The sequence below is a fragment of the Scatophagus argus genome, chromosome 3 (assembly GCF_020382885.2).
Source record: "Scatophagus argus isolate fScaArg1 chromosome 3, fScaArg1.pri, whole genome shotgun sequence".
NCBI lineage: Eukaryota > Metazoa > Chordata > Actinopteri > Scatophagidae > Scatophagus > Scatophagus argus.
The window spans coordinates 16009006-16036869 of NC_058495.1; the positions used below are offsets into that span (position 1 = coordinate 16009006).

Below are 27864 nucleotides of genomic sequence, written 5' to 3' on the forward strand. Positions count from 1 at the left end.
AGCGAACCTTTTGATTTTATTTCACAACATCATGGAGCTCCTGTCGTGTGCCACTTATCTGGAATGGGTGGCAGGTAGAGCAGTGAACACATCACATCCTGCAAAAGTGCAGTGTATATGTGGGGAACTGCAAGAAGAGTGTCAATTCAACAGGGTGATGCACTAACCTCAAACGTGACCCATATACATCACTTACGAGCAGAGGCTCCGCTGTATCTTAACTTACGGTAACTGTAACTAGCCAGTCTCATGGCATATTCACACTTGCACAAGCACTCACATGCATGCCAAAGCAAGCGAACGTGCAGACACACACACTATAAAATAGACTTGATGGTGAAACTGTGCAGCCCCGCGTTTTGAAATATGAAACTGTTACTCTTTTTTTATACGTCGACATGTCACTTTCTTCATGGTGACAAAGTCAGGGAGGTAACTGAGGGTTTGTTCTCAGGAGTTTAATCCATCAGCTGCGCTACCAAAAAACAAAAGCTACCCGAGAAGCAAGAGATTTTTCTTTACAGAAGACACAAAAACATGCTCTGCATCCTGTATTAGTTTGAATGTAAGTACGTGCATTTTGACACTGAAGTTAAACAACTGTCTGTAAGGTTCCCGACTTGACTCAGGCTTCTGCACTGAAACCACTTGCCTCGTCACTGTGGGATGATCTGAATAGTATCATTCCAGCAATGACAGTTCTTTATGCAAAAATATCATTCATAACATTCATCCAGCAGAGCACACCTATTTCACTTTTATTGTTAATGGGAGTTGTCCTTAACAGTGAATCTCGTTCATTAGTGTGTTCACTGCTTTAAAAAGTCTCCGCAAAGCTGGGATTCAGGGTCCTCAAAACCAGCTTTGAACTTTTGAATGGCCTGCTTGTCAACAAGTTGCGTCGGCTCATAGCTGGCTGTTGCGTAATGACTGGATGTTTCTGTTCTGAAAGCAATGGTTTCGAGGTGAAAAGAAAAGAATCATTTTCATCAGTAGGCTTTTATCATGATCATGATCATGATCATCAAAAATAGCTTCTTCTTCTTCTTCTAATTTCTAAAATCCAAAACATGGGGCCATTTTCTCTTTGACAATGGAGACATCCCAAATCCCAACAAAGAGAAAGTCCTGGGTTCAGTCTTAAACAGCTGAGCAAATCATTAAGAGACACTTCACAACAATTCTGGTGAGGCGGTGAAAATCCTTAAAAATTTATTTCATGAAAAAAAAAAAAAGCATGGAGCCTTCCCTGAAAAAAAAGTTCCAAAACAAAATATCTCAGAACAATATTTTTATGGGAAACATTTCCAGTAAAAAACTGCTGAAGGGTCAGGTGGGAAATGAAAAAGTCCTCGAATGGCAGAGACTTGACACACCCACCCTTCAGGAAAAGTGAGGCAAAAGAGATAAGAGCTGGATTAAGTTTAGGCAGAATCAGTTCATTTCACTTGAAGGTGAAGAGGAGCAGCCACATTTATTCACAGAACACTTTAATAGATTAAATAGTTTTTTGGGTTTTTTTTAAAATATAGTTTTTAGTGTTAAGTATGTCGAGAATTTTTTCGTGTTCTGCATTAGTGGAAGCAATTTCGAAAAGTTGAGAGGGGAGGCATTTAAAAAAAGAAAAACTCACGAGTGGAAACGGAAATTGAAAGCTGCAAAAGTTGTGAAAAACATTCGTTCTTTATTCTGAATCATAAAGATTGAAGAATTTCTGTGCGTGATTCAAGTACAAGATTAGACTGCTCTGAAGTAGAGATCCTTTAGATACCAATATGTGCTGAATCTGCTTTAGTGCAAAGTCACATGTACTATCACGAGTCAGTTAGTGGTACAGAGGCACAATACACTTAAAAAAATTGTGCATTGTATTGTACTAAAAAATGTACTAAAAAAAAAAAAGCCTCTTATTGCCAACACCTTTACCACCAATTTACCACCAATTTACATGATAAGTGATCCAATGCAAGTCCCCATATGACCCAGATATTGTGTATATTTTTGTGTTGTATGTGAATATGTGAACTGATCTGAAACAGTGGCAGTAAATGAGGTCAACTCTCAATGGAGAGTAAAATGCTCTTAGACGAGGAGCCTAAAGCTGTTTCTCACTTTCAGAGCCGGTCATGTTTTTTTTTATATATACATATACACATCCATCTGTATTTCCCCCTGCAACATTTCTTAGAAAATCATGACTGTTCCTACAAAAACAAAAAGTAATCTTAAAATAATCATCAAAAAAAAAAAAAAGAGAAAAAGAAAAAAAAAAAAAATCAAAGTAACCACGGTCACCACAAATACGCAGAGCTATACTTAACAGTGAGACATTCCCATTTCCAGCACATAATACAAAAGCGTATGTTGTTGTACATGTAAAACTGACAACCTTTTTCAGTTTTCCATTTGATCACATCTGAAAACACTGTCAGCGCTCACGTTGAGACGTGGGTTTCACGCCCAGCATATCGCGTGGCATCTCAATCTCGCTACCTTGTCGGTGCAGGTTGGCTAACTGTGTCATATCGGAGAGGATGTGTTTGTGTGTGAGAATGAGGATGGCGTGCCACTTCAAAGAACTCCGAGCCGTGTCACCACCTCAGATATTTCCCCTCACCTTCAAATGGGCTGAACACAATAATGACATGCTGCCATGTTTACACTGACATGTTTCAGTTTCCAACCAAGAAGAATTAATTCATCACTTGTTTTCATATTCGTGATTTAATGTCTTCCTTCTCTGATTTCCTTTGGTGATGGAAATCCTCCAGTGATGTTAAGTTGTTGACACAGACTTAATGATTACTTATGCACTTCTGACTTTCTGAGTTGTAGACCGTGTACTCGGTTTCCCACCACTCAGACAATAACATGCCAAAGGGTGCAGGGCTCTTCCTCTTTTTGACAAGAGCAAGAGCGGTGGGTGTCCTGAGGTTTGTTGTACGCAGGGTAAGGGGGTAGAAACTCTGCCAGCCTACTATCACGAGGGACTCCCCTTTAGCCCCATTTAAACCCCTTCTCACTTACCTACCAGGCAAGAGAGATGACTGTAGGTTTCGTCACACTCAAAGCTGGAAGGTGTGTGCCCACTGCTGCTTCACACCTGAAGAGAAATAACTTTGTGTATGAGCGGTAAACTATTCTGAACACCCCAGTGTTGGCAAATGTCTGCGTTGACTCAATGCCACCAGACTGTTTTGCTACGCAAATGCGTATATTCCAGGAGTCACTCATGCTAGCAAGTAAGCTCGTCACAAGTTGAGTCTGTGCACTCCGAAACAAAGCCACAAATCCCAGACAGACATGACAACTTGAGTCATAGCTGGAGACGTGATTGAGAAGAAAAAAATTCCTAAATGTGGAGGCAGAGGTTAAATACAGGGGAAATATTTAAAATTTTAGGTTTGTCTCCTTTGGGATTTAATAAATATTTAAGTCATGAACAACTGGACCAACAACCTTTAACTGGTATCACAAATTTATAATAAGAAGATACAGTGGGCTGTCATAAGCAAGTGCTCATATTAATTTACAATTTTAATAGCAGGCTTACTGTTTCCGATAACATGGATGCAAAACAATCACATCCTATAGATCATTTTCAAAATTAGCTTCTTTTATTTATTTGGATATAGAAGCAAAGCTCATACCGAAGAGATATTAACTCCATTAAATATCCACTTTAACTTCAAAATTTACTTGCCGTCATTATACGCAAAGAATCAAAATTAGAAATGTTGTGTTACTTTGGTTTTAAGTATTTGAGTAATGAGTCAACGCCACAGATGCTTGAGGTCAAAGATAAGGTGAACACTGGGACTTTCTGAAAATGTGGAAACTTTTTTCTAAATTACTGTTGTCTTCCATCAAATCCTTTTTATATAGAATTCTTCTCTAAAGACGGAAAGCTTTTTATCCTTTTTTTCTTACATTCTCAAAAATATTTTGTATTCATGAAAGGAGGTGAAAAAAGCAAGTTTGCTTGTTTGTTTGATGGTTGTTTTTTTTTTAATCCAAAGCTGAAGCAGACAAAAGTACGGCAGGTGGAGCTGTACACTCAATGACATACATCATGTGTGCTTCCACTACAAAAAAAAGTGTTGAGAAGGACAAAAAAAAAGAAATAAAAAGAAAAAAAACCAAAACAAAACATTGTCACAAACAATCAATGAACATTTTACAATGCGAGATTTGTAGGTGCCGTGTGACCAATAACATAGATGTGATTTTACAAAGTGAAGTGGACCAAACTGACAAAATTAACACAATCGTTTCCCATGATCCCAAGTGAGCTGGGAAGCATCCCGTTGCATTAACAGAACGCTGAAAAGAAAGCAACCATCACACCCAGTCTGAATGTGATGACAGCTTGCTGGTGGTATGTCAGACTCTGCTCCAGGGACGAGAAGCAGCTTTTAATTACTTTTTTGCTTCCTAATAATCCTCCAGGAAGTGTGGAGGAGAAGTGTTGAAGAACACTGGCATTGTAGCACACTAGTCCCGCTGAGCCTCCTGACAGTTAAGCTGGTGCAACCAACAGTAACACTAAGTGATCGTTTCAGAAAGACCGGCCGGAACAGGTCGGGTCAGTCTGAAACATGGATTCCCTCGTGGGTGCTACTGCTTACATTAAATGCACAAAAATGCTCCCTGTTGTTGTCTCTCCTGACACATTTACAAACAGACGTCAACACTAACAAAAAGGTCGTAGCAGTACTTCAAGCTGACAAATACATCTGCATAGCATTAACCTGAAATATAATATGACAATGTTATAAATTCTGAAGCATAACCTTGGTAAAAGCCTGAACCAAATGGTAGGTAGGGAGTTAAAAGTCATTTGCTGCTTTAGCAACACTCAGTAAGGCCTACACTAATATATTCATAAAATCCATGAAAGAAAAAAAAATACAGTATCAGTTGGCTCCAACTCTCCTGTGAGCTACATGCAGGAGAAAGGTTGTGCCAGTTTTCTGTTCTTAAACATGGCCCCTTTCTCTGCCTTAAAACTACATACCTGAAAAGCCTTTGTAGACAGGAGAGAGGAGCTGAGAGTGAGGTGCTCTGTCAAAATGGCACATGGCCCTTGTGTGAGTGCATAGGCCCCTGCTCGACATTCTCAAAGACAAACCGAATCTGACAGAACGCTCCCACTTCAAGACCCAGAAATGAACAACTATACCCAGCTAATTCCAACACTCAGGGACAGAGTCTTTACATTCCACTTGTCAGTTCAAAATACATCTGCTTACTCTCCATGCACGTAAGAAGAAACCTTCCCTTGCTTTTTATTTTTGGGGTTTAGCCATTTGATTTAACATTCACAGGTTTAGGGCTCGAGCTGGAACAGGGCCGTGGGGGTGAAAGAGAACTACTGCTAACTAATGCTAAGGCTTCATGTCCTATTCCCAACATTCAAGCCCCTCTGAGTACACAACCTGATATATGGAAAGAAGAAGAGGGAGATCTCAGTGAGTCCCTCTCCCCTTCTTTGCTTTTATTAATAATCTCTTCACTGGTGTAAAAACACATAAACAACCTCTGCTGGGTTTGATAAAGTGGTAGAGTAATAAAAACAAACACTCCTACAAAACATTAGAATTTGCCATGAAAAATAAAACACTGAGAAAATCCATGCAATGCGACTCGTGTGTCGACAAATTATTGCTTCCTTTTTACAACCTGTCTTTGTATGTGCATGCATACGTGCATCTTTCAGTGGGCAGCGGACTGGCCTGCCATGGTGTTGGCTTTCTTCCTCCGTTTCGTTAGCAGTGGATTGGTCGAGTCCTCAATGGTCTTGATCTTGATTTGCTCGTAGTCAACCCTCATTGTTGCCAAGGCACTGGTCATCTCCTCCTGAAAATTGACAAAAAACATTAGGGTCTATCACTCCTTCCAAACACATGCAGATGAAGTAATTTTATGGTTTGATGTGGCCACTGTTCAAGCAGAACTCTCTTTTCCAATATTCCTTGGAGAGCTGAACTGGTGTGAAGAGAATAAGACATCTGACCTTGACATCTTCCCATGCGTCCTTTTCTTCCTTTAGTACCCGGCTGGTGTGAAGTGGGGTCTGGGGTACCTTCATCGATTGCTGCACGCAGACACACAGGAACAAATGCAGATCTTACCGCACTGGCATTATCGGTTCATCAACAGAATTGCAAAGACGGTAAGAGAGTGGACTGGAAAAATACATGATAAAGAGTATGTGCTTACAATGATCCATGGATGATTCATGAACTCTGTGATGGTCATCCTTTGCGTCGGTTCAGTCTTAAGGAGGGTCCCGATCAGTTGTTTTGCTGCAAACACAATTATTTAAATTACTAAAAGAAGAAAAAAAACAGACACTCTTCAGAAACACACATACATCATATGGTCATATCCAAAGGGTCAGCTAAGACCAAAGACTATGGTGCCAAACTACATTATTGTTCTATACTTTGGTTATATTTTATATATATATATATATATATATAAAAGTAGATATTTTACATAAGTAGATATTTTCATGTGTATAGGCTATTTGTATAGGCTACATTTCTATTACTCAGGAAATGAGAATTGACTTTCAATTGTCATGAATGTGAACACTACTGGCAAATAGGAGGTGAAACACTTGCACCAGTTTCAATTTCTTTATCAGAAGGTTGAGGCCTAATGCACTTTTTTGTTACATATAGATGAGATGAGCCTGCAGGAGCATGGGAAGCAATCATATTGTAATGAAATGTTATTTTTTGCCTTACATAAAGATCTTTAATGCATGACCAATATACAGCTCATGTTCCTCTATTTGTCAAACCAGTTTTCACATTTTTTTACACATTTCTTCTAAGGAGTGATACATTTCTTTATAAACAAAATAATCCTTCACATGATTTGAGTTTCAGTTATACTTAGGAGGAAAGCCAAGTTCCACATAGTTGGCCCAGTTTACACTATTGCCTCACCTTGCTCTGAAACATCAGACCATTCAGGGTCAGGAAACTCATACTCGCCCATCCTGATCCTCCTCTTCATCCCAGGAGAAATGGCTAGACCGTGCTTAGAATAAAAAGGAGGGTACCCACACAACCTGTTGAAGGTCAATATTAGCTTCAGCAATCAATAAATAATCTTATGAGATGAAGGATAAAAAATAGAGGGAAAAATGGACTTACAGGATATACATAATGACACCCAGTGACCACATGTCACATGACTTGTCATATTTCTCTGGGCCCAGAACCTCTGGTGCTACAGAAAGAAAGAAAGAAAGAAAGGAATAAATGGGAATTCAAGGGAAATTAAGGGCCAAGAATATGTTGTGTGTCTTCACTGATAAGCTAAAGTGCAGAGAATATGAGAGTACATAAAGAAACAGATCCTTACCAACATAGTAGGGTGTGTAGCAAGGAGTAGCTAAAGAGTTATGTGAAGTGGTCTCCTTGGCAAAGCCAAAGTCTGTGAGCTTGAGCAGTGCATTGGGCCTCTTCGAGGAATACAGTATATTCTCTGGCTGCAGGGAGGATTCAGGTGGTGAGCCAAAAGAACATAAGAGTATGACATTATACACCACTATGGGATTCATCCTTTAAAACCTTCTAGCAGAGTGCTTTGATTTCTCAAGAAAAAAAAATTCTTATTAGTACAATCATATCAAGTTATAACACAAACCTTGACATCTCTGTGTGCAATGTTGATGGCATGCAGGAATTGAATGGCCTCCCCTATGCTCTTCATGATGTCAGAAGCCTCTGAATTAAAGAGACAAAAAGCTCCTTTAACAGAGAAGTGAGTGTTGCATGAACTGACCAAGGTACTGGCCATATATCTGAACAATGTGCCCAGAGGAGCAAATGTAAAAACATCATATGTGCATGTATACAGAGGTATATCTGAACCAGTGTGCTTTGTAATCAAATACAGTAGTATTGTAACAAAGTCAGCACAAGCATATTACCTCTCTCTGTGAAGGCCTGGTCTCCTCTGTCCTGGATTCGACTAAAAAGTTCGCCACCGTCCATGCTGCGAAAAAAGGTTAAATGTTCAGTGTACATGAAATTCAAATGTTTAATGGTCTGATGTTTCACTCAAGGATCAACAAGCACACATTTGCACCGACACTGGATTGGTCACTATTATGTGTGGTTGCTCTGCAAGGATCCACACACGCTCATGGTCATATTGCGTTGACAAGAAAGAAGACATGGAGGGGAGAGAGGGAGCAAGATCTTAGTGGTGAACTAAAATTAGCAAAGAAAAGCAAATAAATATTGTTCCTACTGTATGATCAAACTTAAAGGCCAAGGATAGCACAAAGTCAAAATAACAGGATGGCATGATGTAAGACCTTCCTAACTGCACATGAGCTGCATGAAAAATCAGCAAGTTGTTTGCAAGGAGGATGCAGACATTTTTGTCCCTCAATGAGTGGTCACAAGTAAAGGTGGTCTGTGGTCTGTTGGCTGAATAACACAACCAACAGACCACAGGTAGCCACAGTGTGAAAATGTATGAATGGTTCACACACTTGGCACATTAACACTAATTCACGTCAGTAATCCGCTGACTATTTAAAATGACATATGAAACAAAATTAGACCAATTTCAATTGTATTTGTTGGCAATTAATCCAAATATTTATGAGGCTATGAAAAGCGTGGGAAGCACATTGGTACAGTCCAGCACATTTAGTCTGAACTGATGTGCACCGGAAATATAATCAGCCTGTTACACAGGACTTCATCATGTCATGGTTTCGCCAGAGGCAAAGACACATTATGCCTCCTGTATTTTGACAACAACGATGCCACATTGCGACATTTAGTTTTTTCACCACCAGCACAGAAAACTGAATGTGTGATGCAACTTTCAGGACATGTCACTATACGTTACATAGTCTGTGTGTGTGGAGAGAGAGAGAGAGAGAGAGAGACATGTATCTGAGGTATTGTACCTCAATGTGTTTTGGAACAGAGAACATGGTGAGCACAGTTGTGAAACTATATGCTGTACAGCCTCTTAGCCAGAATCTGATTTCCTCCCGATTACATTGCGCTTGGTTACTTTGTGGAAAGAAAATATAAAATCATGACTCAAAATGTGATTCTCCAAAAACATATCTGATCCAGTCAAATGACAGGCTTAACGATAGTGTCTGTGCTCCAGTGTGATGTGCTGTCTCACTATACACTTCGCATTTTTTTTTTTTATTTGGAAAGTTATATTTTTGAGGATGTTATTGAACAACTACAGTGCTCTGGTTCAATCCAAAACATTAATAAACCTCAAACCTGAATATTTAAGGAAGTGAGGTTTTAGCTTTATTGGGCAATTATTAGTGTGTAAAATTATTATGCAACTAAATGAAAAACCAACATCTTTTCATCTCACTTGTTCATTTTCATCTGCTAAAGTTGCCAAACAACTCAAAATTTACAAATAAACATTTCTGACATTTCATCCATCCATCCATCTTCTTCCGCTTTATCCGGAACTGGGTCACAGGGGCAGCAGCTTGAGCAAGGATGCCTAGAACTCCTTTTTGCTACATTTTGCTAGGAGTCATTGTGTTCAACATGTAAAGGTGCACAATCGTCTTGGGCAGGTTTCACGCAAGTTATTTTGCATTGGTATAATGTTATGTTTAAGATTGTTTTCTACATATATGGTTATAAGCACACACCTTTATGTAATAGAGCAGACTCAATATTCCTTGATCCACTAGAGGACTCAAACAACAGGTATTTACTAAGGTAGCACAGAAACATTCACGACTAGGGGTTGCAGAAAAAAGTAAATCAAATGCAAGCGCATGGTTGTTAATGTGAGTTCGTCTGAGCATGAGAGAATTTATTCTCAAAATGCACTGGATAGGTTTCATTTTATCTGTTTGCTCACTATGACTGTCAGTTTCAAGTCCAAGTGTGACTAAATGTGTATGAGAGCAACAGACCAGCATGCATGTGGTGAGAGGAGAATGCGATCTGCAGACCTGAAGCGGTGGGACAGCCCAAACCACAGCACATGCCGAGCTTCTCAAGATCACTATTTGCATAACGAGAAACGGACAGTAGCTGAAGCCATTTTATTTTGATATTAAAATATGGCAATGTGAGAAACCACCAGCAGCGAGGCAATCCCTTACTTCTGTGAAACGTTTTTCACACGTGTCTAACAGTTTTTTCTCAAGTGCGATAAACTTTGGGCCTCTTGACCCCACCCTCCCTGTCTGAGTTTCTGAAAATGCCTCAAAGGGCAGTAGGAATTCTCAGCAGAAGAGATACCTGTGAATTTGATAAAAATGGAAGTACAAAGAGCACATATCTTACACGATCACAGCACAGACAATGTTACACCCTCCTATTTCTAGTTTTCACATCTCGAGTACAGTGTGGAGACACCTTGTCGGTGAGGAGGTTAAGATGTTGTTACATGACACAACTGCTTAGGGAAAAAAAAAAAAAAACAATACACATCAGGTGTTTCTTTTTTTTTTTTTTTTTTTTTTTTTAAATTTCAAAACCAATCGGTCATTTAATCAAATTGGTCAAACGCACCTTTAAAACACTGGATGAAAGTTTACCTTTCCTCTAATGGTCAGAAAAGGAGTGACATTAACGATCACTTTCAGCCTTCATTGTGTTACAGAGTCACTAGAGCTTCCCTTTAAGTATCATTGTTAGCTGATGTTAAATGACTAGGCATATGAAGTCTTTCTCTTCATGTAGAAATGTAATTCCTTAGATCTGGAACTGCACTGACTCTGCATCTGGAATTAAAAGGAATTTCACCATATTGGCTCTAACACTAAGCACAGCCTGTATTTATTTACTTAGAATTTTAGAGCATAGCATTGTGAAGTGTGTCTGCTGGTGGGTGATGGGTGGAACTGGATTAAAAGAGTCACCACTCCCAGCAGTGATCTGAAACTGTAGTGACAAGGACTTCAGGGTGTAAGGAAATGGGCAAGCACCGCATATTACAATATAATGTAGTACAACTCAACAGTACAACACTAAGCAGCCTCCACGGTCCAGATACTCCTCTATATCTAATGCTAAGAAAGTGCATATAAATTCATCAAGTAGCAAATTAGCAGAAGACTGGTCAGTGGGCATGTCAGCAGATGCCTTCTCATCCTCACTGAATTTCCTAAATTACAAAGGTGACCTGATGAGACATGGTGACTTTACACAATATGGGACAATACTTAAACAGCAGAATATAGGTCATCAGACTGACTGAATTGCAGTGTCAAAAGGAAAGGAGACTGAATAGCTACAGCTCAAATCTGCAAGTTTTCCTAGCATGATATTCTAGGAAATGTTTAATAGTTTCATCAGAACTACTTTTTTTTCTACTTTAAATTGCCATTTCATGTGTTCTTGTATTCTCAAGGAAATTACTCATCACCTGCGGTATTCATTTTTACATGTGAGTGTGTAGGCTGATAGGTCCATCATCTCTGCACTAGAAAGGTAACCACAGATGAAAGGACTGCACGTGTGGCAGGTTGATGGGGGTTTGGTGGTTTAAAGTGCTGCTACATGGAAAAACAGAGGCGAAGAAAAGATACTAAGCTCATTTAGGAGAAATGGGTCATTTCTATTCAAGGTCACACAAGACACTTACAATAATTAAGCTGGTTGACTTTACCTTTGCTAAGGGCAACCAAGGCTTTCCGCCCATGGCAGTGCAAGTTACTGTACCTTTTGGAACAACTGGTCCACCTAAACTATACAGACTACTCCTGACTGAGGTTGAACGCAAATAAGCTAGGGTTACAGGTAAAGGCATCTCACTTGTAAACCAGCACAGTATGTGCTGTATGTCCATGTATGTCCAGGAAATCCTGTAGATCCCTTTACATATCAAAAATATAGCAAAGGAAATGTAATTTGATTAGCATCTTTCACATGCTAATCACCAAAATCACACTGTATGGGTTGGGCTATTATCAGATACTAAAACACTAAACAGTAAACTTTATCTCCATCAAATCCTCACATTTGCAAGACTGCCCAGGGAGGGATTGTTTAAGAGCGGTGTGCCAGTTGCGCACCGCTCATGCCTTGCTAACTATGCAGTAAGCACATGTCTCTGCATATGTTTACTGGTCCAAATTCCACCTTTGCTATTTCATGCGCTTTAGGTTTTTTTTCCAAAATGCAATGTACTCCACTGAATTCCAAAGAAAGAAATTCCAGATTGTAGATGAGCAAGTGATTTGTGTTCACAAGCGACAGACCTGCGATGATTAGTCCTTTCATTGATTTGTCCAGCAAAAACCAATTCGGCACCAATATTTTGCTAATCAATTAATCCTTTCAGTCATCTTTCAAGCAAAACTATGTGAAATATGTCAGGATTTGCTGCTTTTCTTCGTCATATTGACTGTTCTGTAATTTCTATAATAATAATCAAAGTGTCTTTGGGTTTTGGAACGTTTCTTGGACAAAAGAAGAAATCTGAAGATGTCACTTTGGGCTATGGGAAACCGTGATGAGAATTTTAAGTTAATTTATGATAATTTTATTCAACACTACTCAAGGTCAACTGTTTGTGTGTGTGTGTGTGTGTGTGTGTGTGGTGCGTGTGTACACTTACCACTCCATGACAATAAGCAGACACTTCTTGCCCTGATAGAGGTTCTCAAAGACATCAATGATACGCACAATGTTGGCACAAGGTGACGCCCTCCAGTGGAGCTCCACTTCCCTACGGGCTTTGGCACAATCCTGCAGCATCTGGGGGAAAAAAAAAAGGACAGAAACAAGACACTTGAAGCTTGACATCAAATATAAAATTAATAGATCGATCACAGAACTTTCTACTATTATTGTTTAATTGTTAATTTCCTTTACATATCAGCCAATGGGCCATATTAAAGAACAGAATGCCAGGTAATAATCTGTTTCATACTGGGATTAATCAGGTGTGATCTAAGTTACAGAACAACCAGATGCCACGACTAATTCATATTAAGAGTAATCATAAAATCATAAACAGTAACCAGTAATCAGAAAATAGAGAAGTACAGTGCTGCCATCAGCTGGTATGATGTGGAAAAGATATTGTAGATATTGTTTTTTACAATTCAGCGCTATGTGAATGTAGCACCCTCTATGTGCGGCACTACGTCAAACCACTATACAACAAATTGCGCTTGCAATTTCACTGATTATGTCTTTTTTTTTATCTATTCTTTGCTTATAAAATATGAATCCCTGACAGCAAAACCGTACTCTTACTCACCACCTTACAACATTAAGTCACACCAGAGGGTCATTTGCAGAAAAAATGTTTCTCAAAACTCTTAACAAATTCTGCAAGCTGCCCAAGGACACTTGGGAACCTTGGTTTTTTTGGTACATGGCATGACTCAGGTCTTCTGTCCAGGGGTAATTAAATCAGTATTGTACTACCTACAGCACTGAATTTTAACTAGCAATTTTGTGCTGGTGTGCTTTCTTTTCCCTGGGAACCCAATGTTATTATTTTCATCTACATGGTGGAAAGCAAACAAATGACTTACTGCAGTTAATTTGTTTATTCTAAGTAACTGAATTTTATTTTTATAACATTTTACTTGAAATTGCTTTCCATAGAAGTCAAACTAAAAACTTAATATAAAATGCTTTTTCAGGAGGTAAAACAGAATAAGCACACATAAACCACATACTGCTACCAAATAATGAAAATGACTCAACAAGATCCATGATGTCCCTAAAACATGAATATAAGGACAGAGTCACAAAACGTAACAGAAAGCCTTCATTTGAATACAGCCTATACCATTAGTTTGAAAATGTACACAACAAATACTCTACAATGTAAGTAAAAGTGGCCAGTAAGTTACTAAATATGCGGTTAACTGGTTACCCGCTGTTCAGTAAGCAGATGAACTTATTCTGGACAGGGTCATGTATGATGGCCAGTTGTAAATAACAGCACGTCGTGGAGAGTCACAGGAAACTAGCCGACTCTTTTACAGTAGTAAAAAAAGAGTAGCTCAGTCAAATATAGGCCTGAACATCTGAACTACCAGCTCCAGCCTGTCTCAAAGATAATCATCTCTGAGCCCACCAAACCACAGACAGTATTGGTTACACTACTACACCTTAAAAGCACAACTGTAATGAAAACTTATTTGAATTCAGGGTTCCAATTCCATTAATTTGTTTGTTTATTTCCTGTTTAATGTATGCCTATGTTGTTTTAAGACTGTAAGGTCACGTGATTGGTGCTGATGTCATTTGGCACCACACTGGTTCGTTTTGATAGGCTTCATCATATGAATTTTGAATCTGAATCTGTGAATCTTGAATTTCCCTCAGGATCAATAAAGTATCTATCTAACTGTATACTGAATCAAAAATGTTAATATAATGCATGTGATGTTGCAGGCAATTTTCTGTACTTTTTGTGATGAGTATTTCCCTCATTTTCTATGTTGTTATGTTAGTTTTCCTTTCCTAAACATGATATCAAAAACACATATTAAGAATAAGAATTTTGATATCAGGTATGAGGAAACTGTCTCGCAGCAGATTCTTACAACTTTTCAGCGATACACCTGTAGCTCCTGAAAGGTTAAGCTCAGAAGCACTGACAATTTAATGTTAAGTGCTAACGTTTGCTTAAAGATTTAATTATATAGTAAGCAGCCGTAAAAACCCTAAAATATCCCTGTCAGTCAGTGGAAAGAATTCAACCTTCATCAACTTTGATAATGAGCCATGAGCCGGCCTTCTTGTGGTGCATTACATTCCAACTCTGCCCACGATCACAACTCAACAGTGGGCTTTATTCCAGCAAGCAATGAGAGCTGGAAGAGCTGCAGTATCCAGGACTGCTGTCTGGCCTGGCTCTCAAGAGTACAAGAGTACTTTTGCCAGGTTACACAGGAAATCAGAAAGCATGTTTACATACATTGTAGTAACCTGGATACTGTATACAGTAATATCAGATTTCTCTCCAACCATCGACCTTATTTTTGGAAGCATTCCTGTGACAAAAGACACTGCTGTCTGATTTTGCCTGCTCTGTGGGTGTCAGTGGGCTGATGGTGCTGCAAGAGGACAGCTGAGTCTGAATGGTGGTTGAATGTTCAGTGGTGAAAAATGAATGAAAAGCAAGGTGAATAAATAAAAGTAGTTTGTGTTTAAACAGGTAAAGAAAGAAAGAATTAGGTAGAAGTTAAATGATGAAATACAAAATAATCTATACGGTAGAAATGGGATAATCAATTTATTATTTCAAGTATTTTGAATAGACAAATGACCATAAAAGCAAGAGTTTGAAGGGTGACGGACTGATCAACAAAAAGCCTTTGTTACCAGGGAGAGTTGGTATGTTGTAGTCGTGTGATACTCTACTTTATCTCAAAAGTGAACACACAGCATAGTTCAATCACCCTTTGGGAAAGAACAAACATGGGTGTTGCTTTCTGTGTCACAAGCAAATGAAAAAAAAAAAAAAAAAGAACAAAAACAACATGTTTCAAGTCAAGTCTTTCAATCATGAATTCAATATTAACAACAACTTTGTATTCACAAAACTGAAGTGTTAAATATTGGCCAAAATCTAAAGTAAGGCAGTTAGATGCAATAAACCCTTTTTTCTCCTGTTCTTTATTAAAAACAAGTTAATTATTAACGATGAACAACACATATTTTTCTCAAGCAATACTCATAATTGCCTAGTCAATAACAATAACATAACCAACTATATCATATTTGTGTATTTTAAAAAGAAATTCACAACTTGAGGGTTAGAGAAGCTAACATGTAGTGGGCAAACACAGCTGATTTAAAGAAGCACTTTATAAAATACGGCCAGAATTCAAGGGTAGCCCCAATAATATGGAGGGCAGCATCACCAAAGTAACCACCAACTGACATGTGCATGAATGTACTGGGAACAAGAATCATGTGCTGAAAACTAATACTGGCACATCTAAATTTAGCAGACTTCCCTCCACAAACAAAGACTTCACACCGTCTTCTTAACACATGCGCAATCATATACGCACAGAAGAACACACCCCCGTCACCTCTCTGCTGGTGGTTCTCTGACTGCAAAGCCCCCCATCTGCTGTTGGCCCTTTGAGGCTAAACAGTGAAGCTCGTGGAGAGGGAGGGAGATATGGGGGGCAGATGGGCACACAATACACTTGCTCTTGCAAAACACAAAAGCTCCCAAGCCCACGACAGGACAGTGGGAGGTGGGTTGGGGGTAAGCTGATGGAGCACCCATCCTCCACCTGCTGCTCATGAGCCAAGGAAAAGCCTTGGGCAGACAGAGGAAACCAGGAAAAAAAACAAAAAAAAACAAAACAGTCCCACTGAGGGTGACAGGGCAGTGAAATTCTGTGGAGGGGAGAGGTTATAGTGTGGTGACAGGTTAAGCCTGGTTCAATCGGAAAAGCCTCTTAACCTAACAAAAAAGGGTTAAATGACAATCGACCCAAAGAGGTGTCTCTGTATGTTTTTATGAAGAGATCTGATGAAAAACATAGGCTGGGCTTCACAAAACCATGACATATTTATGTGTGCGTGTGTATACGTGTATTAATCGTGTATGTGCATGTAACACACGTACAGAACTGAACTGTAACTCTTTTGTTGTTATTAAATCGTTGTGTTCCCCAGTTGTCGACATTTGACCACCTAAACAAAAACCTAATATCAAAATAGTAATAAAATGAGAAAATACTGGCAGAGGGCACACAATAAGAATGAGTCATAAGAGATGACAGGGAGATTATTATTGCATGACTCTATACAATTATTTTTTTGTGGGTTCAAATTATTAAGGTCATACAGTGCAATAACAAAGGTGTTTTCAAAATTGCATATAAAGCCAATGGAAAGACCTGAAATTTGCCCTGGGTGGTGCAAATCAGACATCCACAGCAGTACTTTCTGTGTAAATCTACACAGCTGTGGTGCTTTGGGCAGTAATCCTACTTTTGTCCAACTGTACATCTGATGCTGTACAGGTCCAATTTTAAGTTTTAAGTTGAGCTTCCTGTTACCTCCAGTTGCTCTGGCTCCCTCCTACAGTCCAGTGACATGCAGGTTAGTTAGACTGATTGCCTGTAGGTGTGAATATGAGCATAACTCTTTGTTTCTATATGTCAGTCCCGTGGTGAAATCAGCCACCTGTCCAAGGTATACCCCTACACTCGCTCTTTAGTGCACTTACAGTGATGTAAGTCGCGTATATCTAAACTACCTACGGCAGTCAGTTAGTTTAACACTTGGCAAGGCTAATTTCCAAACAGGCTTATGACTGAAAGAAGCCTTCACTGACATTACAGAGGTAAATAAAGTACAGAGAGTTTTTGTGCTGCACGGACCTTGTAGCAGTCACAAAGGATTTACATCATCAGTGACATATGCACTGCTAACGACAGCAGAGACACATAGATAGGATGAGCGGAAAGAGAAGCTAGCAGAAACAAGCACATCATTTCGAAATAAAATTTCAAAATAAGGGAATGAATGGATATTTAGTGTTATATTTGGCTTGGCAACTTCTGATGAGCATCTGCCAAGTCTGAATGACAGTGGAAAACACTGACTACTCTCCACACACACATACACACTTAGTGCTTGCCTTCCTAACTAGCTAGCTAAAGCTAAGTGCAAAAACACTGCAGTGGTCAGTTGTGCTTCCACCGCAAGGTAGAAAAAAAATTGTTTTACATTCAGTTTAGTAATACCTTTGATTGTATTCTAAATGATTGCTCCATGAATCACATATATCACCAGTATGAATAAGTTCCACATCTCAGGCTAGTTGGCTGGTGAGCATCTTTGGCCAGCAGGTGTCCTAGTACATGGCAAACAATAAACGTGAGAGGCTGACAAGGGGAAGGAAGTGAAAGAGTAAGACAAATGTACTACACACAGAAAACAACTGTCTCACTTCCTGATACAGGCTGTTAGACCCACATTGAAACTAAGAAGATGATGGAGGAGGGTCTTTTAAGAGGAGCAACAGGGTTATGAGAGAAAGACAGACTGAGATACTGAACAGGCCAGAGTTGCCAAAGAGGTGAAGTAGAGACGACATACATTTAGCATATTGTTGAAGGCATTTATACCTCTGTCTGTCCTTTTGAGCAGGTTTCACTATCACGCCTTATGATTCACAGTGTGAACCCCCCCACTGCCCCGATTCAATAGATTATAAATGTATTTGTGGCTTTGCTGTGAAAATAAAAAAAGACTAGCGAGTTATCAGCTGTCTTCAAATCACAAGCTGGCTGATTAGTTGTGTGTGTACACATGTATAAATATAAGGAGACTAAATAAAACTTGCAAAGCGCAATACGAGACCAACTGACAGACGATCAGCTAACACTTCAGGAAGTTACTGGTCCTGACCAAGACCATAGTCAAGAACATCAAGCATCGTAACTACACACCGTGCCATTTTCACTCTTTTTTTCCCTCACATTTTTGTCCAAAGAGATATGTGTATTAGTGCCCTTTACAGGTGTGGGCAGGTGCTCATAAACTCATTTTCATCATCAGCTAACCAGCTGCTGGTTCATCTACACATTTATCACACAGATAGAGCAAAATCCCTTCATCTAATTCTTGGAAAGAAATCAAATGGAAAAAAACGTCAAACTATTACTTTAATGTGAAATTCATCCTATTTCCTTTCCATGAGTGTTGGAAGCTAAAGACAAGACTGTTAAACCAACTAAACCATCCGGGAGACTGAATCAAAATGAATCAATGACTATTTTAATTATCAACTTGTCTATCAAAAATGTTGATGTATAAAAATGTAATTGCTGAGTACAGCTTCTGAAAAGTGAGGACTTGCTTCCCTTTGTTACACTGACCATCAACTTTGACTTAAATTAGTGAATGAATGAACTCCGGAAGAAAATTCACTTCCCTTTATCGCTAATACCATTCAGCACTTTTCAACCTATTTGCTTCCTCATTCAAAACTATCATGAGACTACAACTATCACCCGAAAAGAAAAAAAAATACACAAAAAAAAAAATTGTTAGAGGAGGAGGAGTCTGGAATTTAGGAAGTGATGAAGAGACAGTTATGTCCCTTTAGTGCACAGTCAGGACATATTTACAGCCATTCATAAATAAGTGTGACCGAGTATGACCTAGTGCTGCGTCAACATGGAAAGTACTCTGTATCACGGGTACAGTTGGCTAGCTAGTTATGGGTCCGTTTATCACAACCACAATACCACATCCTTCCAAATACACGACACCCAGGGAAGTAACAAAGAAAAAAAGGTCGATATGGGGGTGGGTGGCAAACTGCACCCAATCACAGACATTATACACTGCAATCCAGTAGATGATGTGTCAAAGGAGCTTACAAGATCAAGATAAATGTTTACCAAAGAAGCTTTAACTCCAGCTAATCTGTTTGTTTGTGACAAATGTCACACAAATATTTTTGCAATAATCTGAAGGGCAAAATAAAATACTGTGGAATTAAGTTATCTGTTCACAGTCTTACTACAAAAATGTCAAAAACACAGACTTGAACACCAAAGGCCCTAATACAGATTCCTTCACTGATCACTGAGTCATAGCCAGTCCCACATGTATTGGTCATAAGCACTACAAGCTTTGTATAAACAAAAACATACAGGGAGAAGACAAATATGTCAATATGTAGGCTTGACTGTCTCAGGCCCTCAGTCCGTGTGGCTGTAGCTACAGGTCACATGACTAATAAATAGTCCACTCCCTGAAGATAAGGTACACCTCTACAAAGAGACGTGCAGCTGTGTAACACCGAGCCAAATAATGTGGCTCTCTTAGTCCAGAGATTCACATATGGCACTCAGAGTAAGAGCCTTAAAGTGAAGTATTATTTGTAAAAATCACATTCTGCAATATATGACTCAAACATAAATAAAAATATGACTTTTATGACTCTTGCTCAGCACAGCGTTATCTCTGGCAAGGGACATGTAAATCCATACGAGCCTGGAATCCAACAAATAATGCCAAATAGTAATTTAAACTAACCAAGCAATGGAGAACAGGTGTGGAGATGCATCTGTGTCTTTGTCACTGAGATAATGAAGAATTAATACTGAAGCAAGCATTTCACTTTAGAATAGGATAATTGTTTAAAAGCATTTCCATTCAGTGTAATGTTGTGCCTAATGTCGTCAAGAGTGGAACATAAGGCCAGCGCTTGCAACATGCAAACTGTCACTCTTTGCTGATATTGTGAGCTCTTGGCAAGATAAAGTACAACCCCACCAACAACAGATTTTACTTCTGGTGGCACAACATATGAAAATGTGTTGAGGGCATTACAAAATAAAATAGTGAGTAAGAACATTTTCTCACAGTGAATGTTTCTGGTGAGAGCATAATTACACAATTAGGTATGGCAGAGATGACAAGTGGCGCCATAAGTCACAAAGACCTCAGGCCAAACTCACTTTCCACAGGGCAAACTGCTGAAAAGCAGGTGGATTTTGCTCTTGCTCAAGTGGGTAATCAGTGGCATAGTTTAATAATGAGTAGGTAGACTTCCAGTAATGAGCAAAAGACATAATGAAGATGACACTCTCAGCGTACATTTAGAGAAGACAGCAGAGAAATAACACAGAGTGCCAACAGAGAGAGAACATATTCCTTCCTTCCTCTCTCACTCCCTCCTCTTCCTTCCCGTCTCTCACCATCTCATGACTGAAGCATGGGCTTGGCTCTTCCTCCACATTTGTGTATAAACTTTAATCAGACATACTGACAGTGTGAACACCAGATAAAGATTTATGTTGTGTGAATGGTGGGTGTCACTAGAGAGAAAGTATATTAAGTAACTCCATTTGAGCAGGGTCTTAATCTTGCTGTTTGGCAGTAGTACAAGAGAAGATCAAAATCCATAAACGAGAACAAAACCCTCCACTAGAACTGGTCAGTGGTTCCAGTTCCTCTTTTCTCAGCCAAAGTTTAACAGGTGTGTTTACTTCACCGCAGCAACTTCCACATCTTTCCAAATTTCAGGAAGCGTAACTTCAACGACTCACAAAAATGTGGCGAAAATATTTAGCTGTTCTGTGTAGAGTTACATCACCTTAACGGCACACAGTTCCTTTCCAAATTTAGCAAAACCAGGCTTAAGGAGTCAGTGTGAATGCCTAGTCTCCCATGAAGACTAGAAATGATTTTTAAAATATGCTATAAGTCATTATGTAAATATTATATATATTATAATATTTCCTGAACATGTCCAGTGAGTGATGAAATATAGCATGAACAGTAACAAAAAGTATTTCATGAAACTTTAATTACATAAATATGATCAAAACTTTGACTTCAATCATAATTATTTGGTTACAAAAAAACATTAAAAAGAGCCCAAAAACACACCTTTGCTATAACCAGACATAAAGTTACTTGTACATCATGATCTGCTTGATCTAGATAAGGCAGCTCTATATGTATAAAAACTGGGCAATACAAGTTTTTGGCACAACAGCGTAAATTTGATGATCAACATTTAGCCATTTCTAATGAGTACATGGTATAGTGCCACTATTTCTACACAATTTCCAATCAACACACACACACTATCGAATCTCAGAATAATAAACCCTTACTAGTTCACTAGTTCTTCAACATTAAGCCCGAATTTGCCTTACTCCAATATTGACTGAACAAACTGTGTGGCAAACTCAGAAGTTCCTTCCCAACTTGAGAGTTCAGTCATAATACACAACAAAACTACGTACAAGCACAGTCAGAGGTCATGTGGCTTAGGAGGTCAAGGCAAGCCATAACCTCAGCCTTAAGAGAGATAGCAAAATAAAGAGAGAGAGAAACAGAAGGAAAGAAAGAGAGAGAATTTCATGGAACAAAAGATTCATCTCTACCTGAGCAAAAAACTTTGCACAACTAAATGGTCCAATGTCTTTGGATCAAAAATTACCACCTCCTCATTTATTGCAATGAGACCACTGTGTAGACATAGTGGGGGGGGGGGGGGGGGGGGGTCCTAACCCTAACAAACAAACAATGAGAGAAAAAACTATTGCCCTCAAGATACAAACTAATGCTCCAAAGCTATAAAATTGTGCAGTCTGATCAGCCTTCAAACTTTTTTTTTTACCTGTATGCTAAAGGAAGAGTGTAAAAGCACCTTTTTGTTTTGTTTGTTTTTTGTCAGTGCTATTTTCAGTGAGAATGCGGCCTTAACCTGATTGCTCCTAATAACCTGGTTTCTTACCGCCATATAAATGTAGTCACTGTCAAATGACACTTGCACATGCCTCACACTCTTTGAAGAGTGTGTGTGTGGCAGGACACTGTAAAGGCAAACTAATCGACACAGAAAGAAACACACAGCTTTGTCTCAGACAAATTACATGGTAGTCAGGGTTTTCCTATACATCAATTTATTTGTGGCAAAATCAGCACTGCCCACCACATATTAACATATTTCATTTTTGGAGCTGTGAGCACCCTCTTGCTCTTCCTCTCTTCAACAAACACATCATATGTTTCCCACACATCAACTTTGCTTCAGGTCACTGACGCATATTTTATTCAGCAACCTATTTAAGCATTTTTTATATTTATTTAGCCTGCTGTGATCAATTAAATAGCTGACAATATCCCCACGCTCTACCCCTCCCACCGACTGATAATCACAAAGAAAGGGAGAGAGAGAGAGAGAGAGAGAGAGAGAGAGAGAGAGAGAGAGAGAGAGAGAGAGAGTGTCCCTCATGTAAACGCACTGATCGTGGTTTGACCTTTTCTGTTTGATGTAGGCTGATTTGTCCCATTGTTTTAAGCTTGTGAGTGCACTTTGCTGGTGCAATTTCAGTGCCATGCTGCTTTGATCTGTTTCAATGGGCTATGTCAACAAGCCTCCTCCACACATGCAAAATCACACCTGACAAAATCCAAGGCAAGAGTTGTTTTTGAGACAATTATGTACGACATACTGCTGTCGAAGACGTCATGGGAGGAGGGAAACAGCCACAGGTGGGGCAAGCCAGTGTGTGCACAGTTAAGAATACACAGGTGCAGGTGCATGTGTGTTCGAGGGCTTGGGTGTGAAACAAGGTGAACAGACCAAAACTCTTGATTAAACACTATAAAGTGGAGAATTAAACAGAAATTTAAATGATGAAATAAGAAATATTTGTATTCTTTCAAATATTATCAGTAGGCTGACAAATTCCTGTCCCTCTTGCATCTAGTGCAAATTCTAATGAACACAATGCATCAGAAGGGTGACGTCAGCGAAGGAAACAACAAGGACGTTAGATCACTAGTTCACTCGGTGAGAGTGTCAGCCTATTTGGCAACAGTCTGTCTTACAACAGCATGAGAAGATATCAGTGAAGCTAGCATATCACATGTCATGTCAAGTGCAACAAGTTTTAGGACCCATAGCGGTAACTGCAGGGAGTGAAGGAAGTATATAGGCGCCTTTTACAATCACGTCACTTAGTGGCCTTTAAATCAAGTCAAGTGTGTGCGCATGCATTTACATGCGCTGTTATCTGACATACACAGACTATTTCCAGCTCTGACATCAGAATGGGAGCTTAAAGACAATCTGTAGAGAAGCTCAAACACTGAAATATCTACACATTTTGACCATAATTCCTAGTAACTCTCCTGAAGCTCTCATGTGTCATGGCGTTTGCCTGTTGCGTCACTCTGAACATAGATTTTGTGTTGTTTTAAATGAATTAATGGCTGCTCTGCCCGTACGTGCCAAGTCACTTTTTTTAATTCAATTTTTCAATATTTGGGGTATCTCTGTGAGGCTAGGGCAGTAGCAATGACTAAAAACAATAGGTTGATATATATGTTTTGCAAATCATAAAATGAAAAGGGCTGATTACAGCCCATTTGGAACTGCTTCTTGTATTTTCACGATAATTCCTGACATATTCGGTATGCCTGGAAAACTTGTCTAAACTAGAATTTTAAATGATGTTCAATAGACTTAAACAAAGCTTGGCCGATAAGTTTACAACTGCCTCTAATGTCGCCGTGAACAGTCTGTTTGTTTGAAATAGACTGAATAGGAGGATAACACTTTTGAATGCTTTTAGCCACCTGCAGAGGATTTAAAGTCGTTGTTGTTGTTTCCCTGCAAAGAAGATAGTTGGTCGAATTCTTGAACAGAATTAATCCACAAATGTTGTTAATATCTTGGACATGTCTGCATAATACTTCATACTTTTGCATTCAAGATAATTACAATTGTTAAGTTTGTTAATCCACATTCTTCAGGACAACAGGACCTTGCAAATATGTCGCACTGCTTAAACCAAGAGGGTATAGCAAATCTGTACTGAAATTGGCAGGAGCAAGTAAATAAACGTACTTCAGTCAAGTACAGTGTGGAGGTAAAAATACTGAGTACAAAATACCGAACACTTGACATCAGTGTACATTTCACCAAACTTTTGTGAAAGGTCAAAGTAACTAGGCACAAGCAATGATGATGCAGCAGTTACTGCAGGGCACAGAGACCGAATGGAATCTAATTCAGTGGAGAACACTAATAACTTGCCTTACAGAGACCTTGACACCCAAACTGTTGCATCATTCACTTGTTGGGAGCTTACAATTCTGAGTGAACAGACTGCCTCTCTTTTCTGTGTATACTGCACTGAACCTTGGGGTTAAAGTGTAATAACAACAGCTCTCAAGGTGCCACATTCATGGCTATCTAAAATTACAACATGGTGTTACACAAGATGCAAACGTCTTCACCAACTGTATCTTTCTACAGTCTTAAGCATTAATGCTGTCAACAAAATCTGGAGAATGGCATAAGTGTTTACACTTCACAAAACACGATAGCGCATAATGCGACTTTCTGCGTTTAATACCAATTACTCAGACAAACGCATGGCTCACCAACACACAACACAACAATAAACAGGTTAGTGTGAGAGTGCAAATTTGTGTTCACGCTTCATATATACTCGCATACACTCTAGTGCTGAAAACTGTGACCGAGTTGGTTTATCTACATTTCAGCTTAAACCACCACACAGGATGTTCCCAAGCTGTGATTCACTTAGGTAAGATTTGTGTCATACTTACTTTAACATACCTTACGCTGATCCCTTTTATAACGATTAAGAAATAACTGAACAACCCTGCAGCAATAACGGGCTTCACTGGCTCATCTTTCAATCACCTGTGTGTGTGAATGGCTGTTTAGACGTTTGTCCTTTATCAATCATTGACTGATGCAAAAAGTGATCTCTCAAGGTAGCTCCAGATACTACACAGAAATATATTATGTGTTATTGCCTCACAAGGCAATAATCTATCTACAATTTAATTTCTCTGTGAATTTATGTACCATCTATAAAATGTGTGTAGGCTGCAGGTGATATCCCCAAATCACAGTAACAAATCAGTTATCAAAACTGTTCTTGATTAATTTTCAGTCAAACCACTTTAATCTTTTCAGTTCCTTTTATTTTGATATCTGTGTGAGCCTCAAAAGGTGGGCAGATTTAAATAATCTGGACTGCCACTGGAAGTGGTGACAGCTCCATAGACCCACAGCAAAACAGAGGAATTACTCTACTCAAAAACAGTATTAGTATTAACTTTTATGGTTAAGCCTCCGTTCTTCACTGATTTAAAAAGCCTGCTTTGTTTAGCAAAAACCTACCTTGAGAGCAAATTTTTCACCAGTCTTCTTCTGGAAGATTTCAAGCACCTTGCCATTGATCCCCAGCCCCAGCACCTGGCTGGTGACCTTGTAATCATCTGTAATGGCATTCTTCTTGATCTGTAAGCTGGGTCTGGCGTGAAAGGGAAGGAACTGGCCCGTAGGATTCTGCTGGCCGGTGGGGTTCTGCTGCCCTGCCGGGCTGGGAAACAGTGGCTGGTTCTGTGCGTTGGACAGCATTCTCTTGGTCTGGACTGAGAGAGGAACAACTGCCGCCCCTCAACAATACTTTTCTTTCTTTTTCCTTGTAACACGGACCGAGTCTTCTTCCTGGGTAAGCTGGCCTGTGACGAACAGTTCACCGTCAAGCAGCCAGGCCCGAGGAAATACCGTCAGTAGTTCTGACGTTACAGGTTAATAAAGTCACTGGGTTAGCCGATAAAATGCTAAATTAGCTATCCGTTAGCATGCTAGCTCGATCCTGTTCTTGACTTGTGATTCTCGGCTAACAACTCAGCTATCGGTTAGCTTATCCATGTCCGGCGCTGTCCGCCGTAAACCGGGTCCTCAAAGAGCACTTCAGGAACTTTTCTAAAACATCCCATAAATCTTCCGCGGGGCTGGGTTTCTTAATTAGAAACGTAAAACCTCGTAAGTGAAGTTAAAAATACGACAAAAGACTAAACGAAAAGACAGACAACAGAGAAAACTCGGATACCATTAGCACGCCAAACACACTTCACTTTCCGACGGATAGACACCCAGGAGGAGCAGGTTTTACTACCGACGTCATAGCTTTTTTTCGGCGCTTAAAGGAGAAGTACGACAGAGGAAACAATTGCGTGTGTAACACACAGATTAGATCATGAAGCAGAAACAGTGCAAACCAGACGGAGGCACAGAAAAATGATAAACGTTGTAATACCGCGATGAAGTCAAATGTTACCAAGATATATGTGTATTTTATTTTTACATCAGGACAGTAGTATCTTAATATCGCCCTTGGGACTGAAAGGGAAATTAAACATCCGACACCGACGTTAGCAGATTAATTCTCTGCTGTTCGGAAGTGACCCACTTGCAATGTTTAGATAGTGAAAAGGAGAGACAAAAACACCACAGGTGTAGCGTTGTGAATTTATCACATATCCACATCCACATCAACTACCTGTAGATGTTTAAAATTTCCTCTGGGTTGTTACCACCAACAAAAAAAGCGTCATAGTCCTCATTTGTAATGTAGGCCATGACCATTAAATGTGGCTCTTTTAGGTTTTGCCTGATAAAAAGTCTGAAAGTCTACAGCACTCTCATTTAGTCTTTAAACTTATAATCAGTCTGTATTGAAGTCACCACTGAAATAAAACATTAATACAGAAAACACTAACAAATCAATAGTGTATTGCTATTTGATTGTGCTTGTGTTCCAGGCTGTAAATCTGACAGTATGAATAAAACATATTTTTCTTTACAAGTTCATTTTGTTTTATGAGAAACGTATGGTCACATAAAGCTAAGGTACACATTAAATGAACCAAGTGAGCATAAAAATAAACCACTGACGGTGAATAAATACCTTGACTCTATGAACATCATAGAGCCTTATTTTAAAAACGCCTTTGAAGGAGGACTGTCAGATGTAAATTAGGCAATGTAGAATATCATTTTTTTTAACAACAAGATCATCCAGGGTTGCAGTAATCACGTCAATTTGAAGCTGTTTTACTTGTACATTTTTAACCTTATCTCACCTTAATCTTCCCACAAATTGTATAATCTGTGTTCGACCAGTTGGCTGAAACTTAAATGCAGCACTTTGTATAACCACTAGATGGCAGACCAGTCTAAGTTTTTATTAGAACCAAATCCTTGAACTATAAAAGAGCTCAACTCAGTATTTGCATTAGAAGTGCTTATGAACCCGCATGAAACAAATGAACAGGAATTACCACACAGGACAATAAAGTGAATCACCTAATCACTAAACATGCATCAATACAAGTTGTGTATTATCATAGATCACCAACCATTTGCCTGAAGCTGAATTAAAATGTAACTGTTCTCCTGGAATACACTCCGATCACCTCAATCCAAGTCAAAATGGTGAAGCTAATTTGAAAATATCCTCAGCCCTGAGCGACATATGTTTCCTGCCAGGCGGTGAAGTCTGATCAAAGATTTATGAAGAAT

At 39.2% G+C, this 27864-nt stretch overlaps 1 protein-coding gene across 1 annotated transcript; it reads right to left on the reverse strand.

Annotated features, from left to right (window-relative positions):
* Positions 1-3982: 3982 nt before the first annotated feature.
* Positions 3983-26459, reverse strand: mapkapk2a (MAPK activated protein kinase 2a). The gene is made up of 10 exons (XM_046384163.1): positions 25675-26459; positions 12601-12740; positions 7952-8016; positions 7666-7745; positions 7381-7507; positions 7170-7245; positions 6960-7084; positions 6223-6308; positions 6017-6097; positions 3983-5859 (listed from the first exon to the last, which is right to left on the reverse strand). Exons 1-10 carry the CDS (start codon positions 25912-25914, stop codon positions 5716-5718), a joined length of 1164 nt encoding a protein of 387 aa, XP_046240119.1. The 5' UTR covers positions 25915-26459; the 3' UTR covers positions 3983-5715.
* Positions 26460-27864: the final 1405 nt, after the last annotated feature.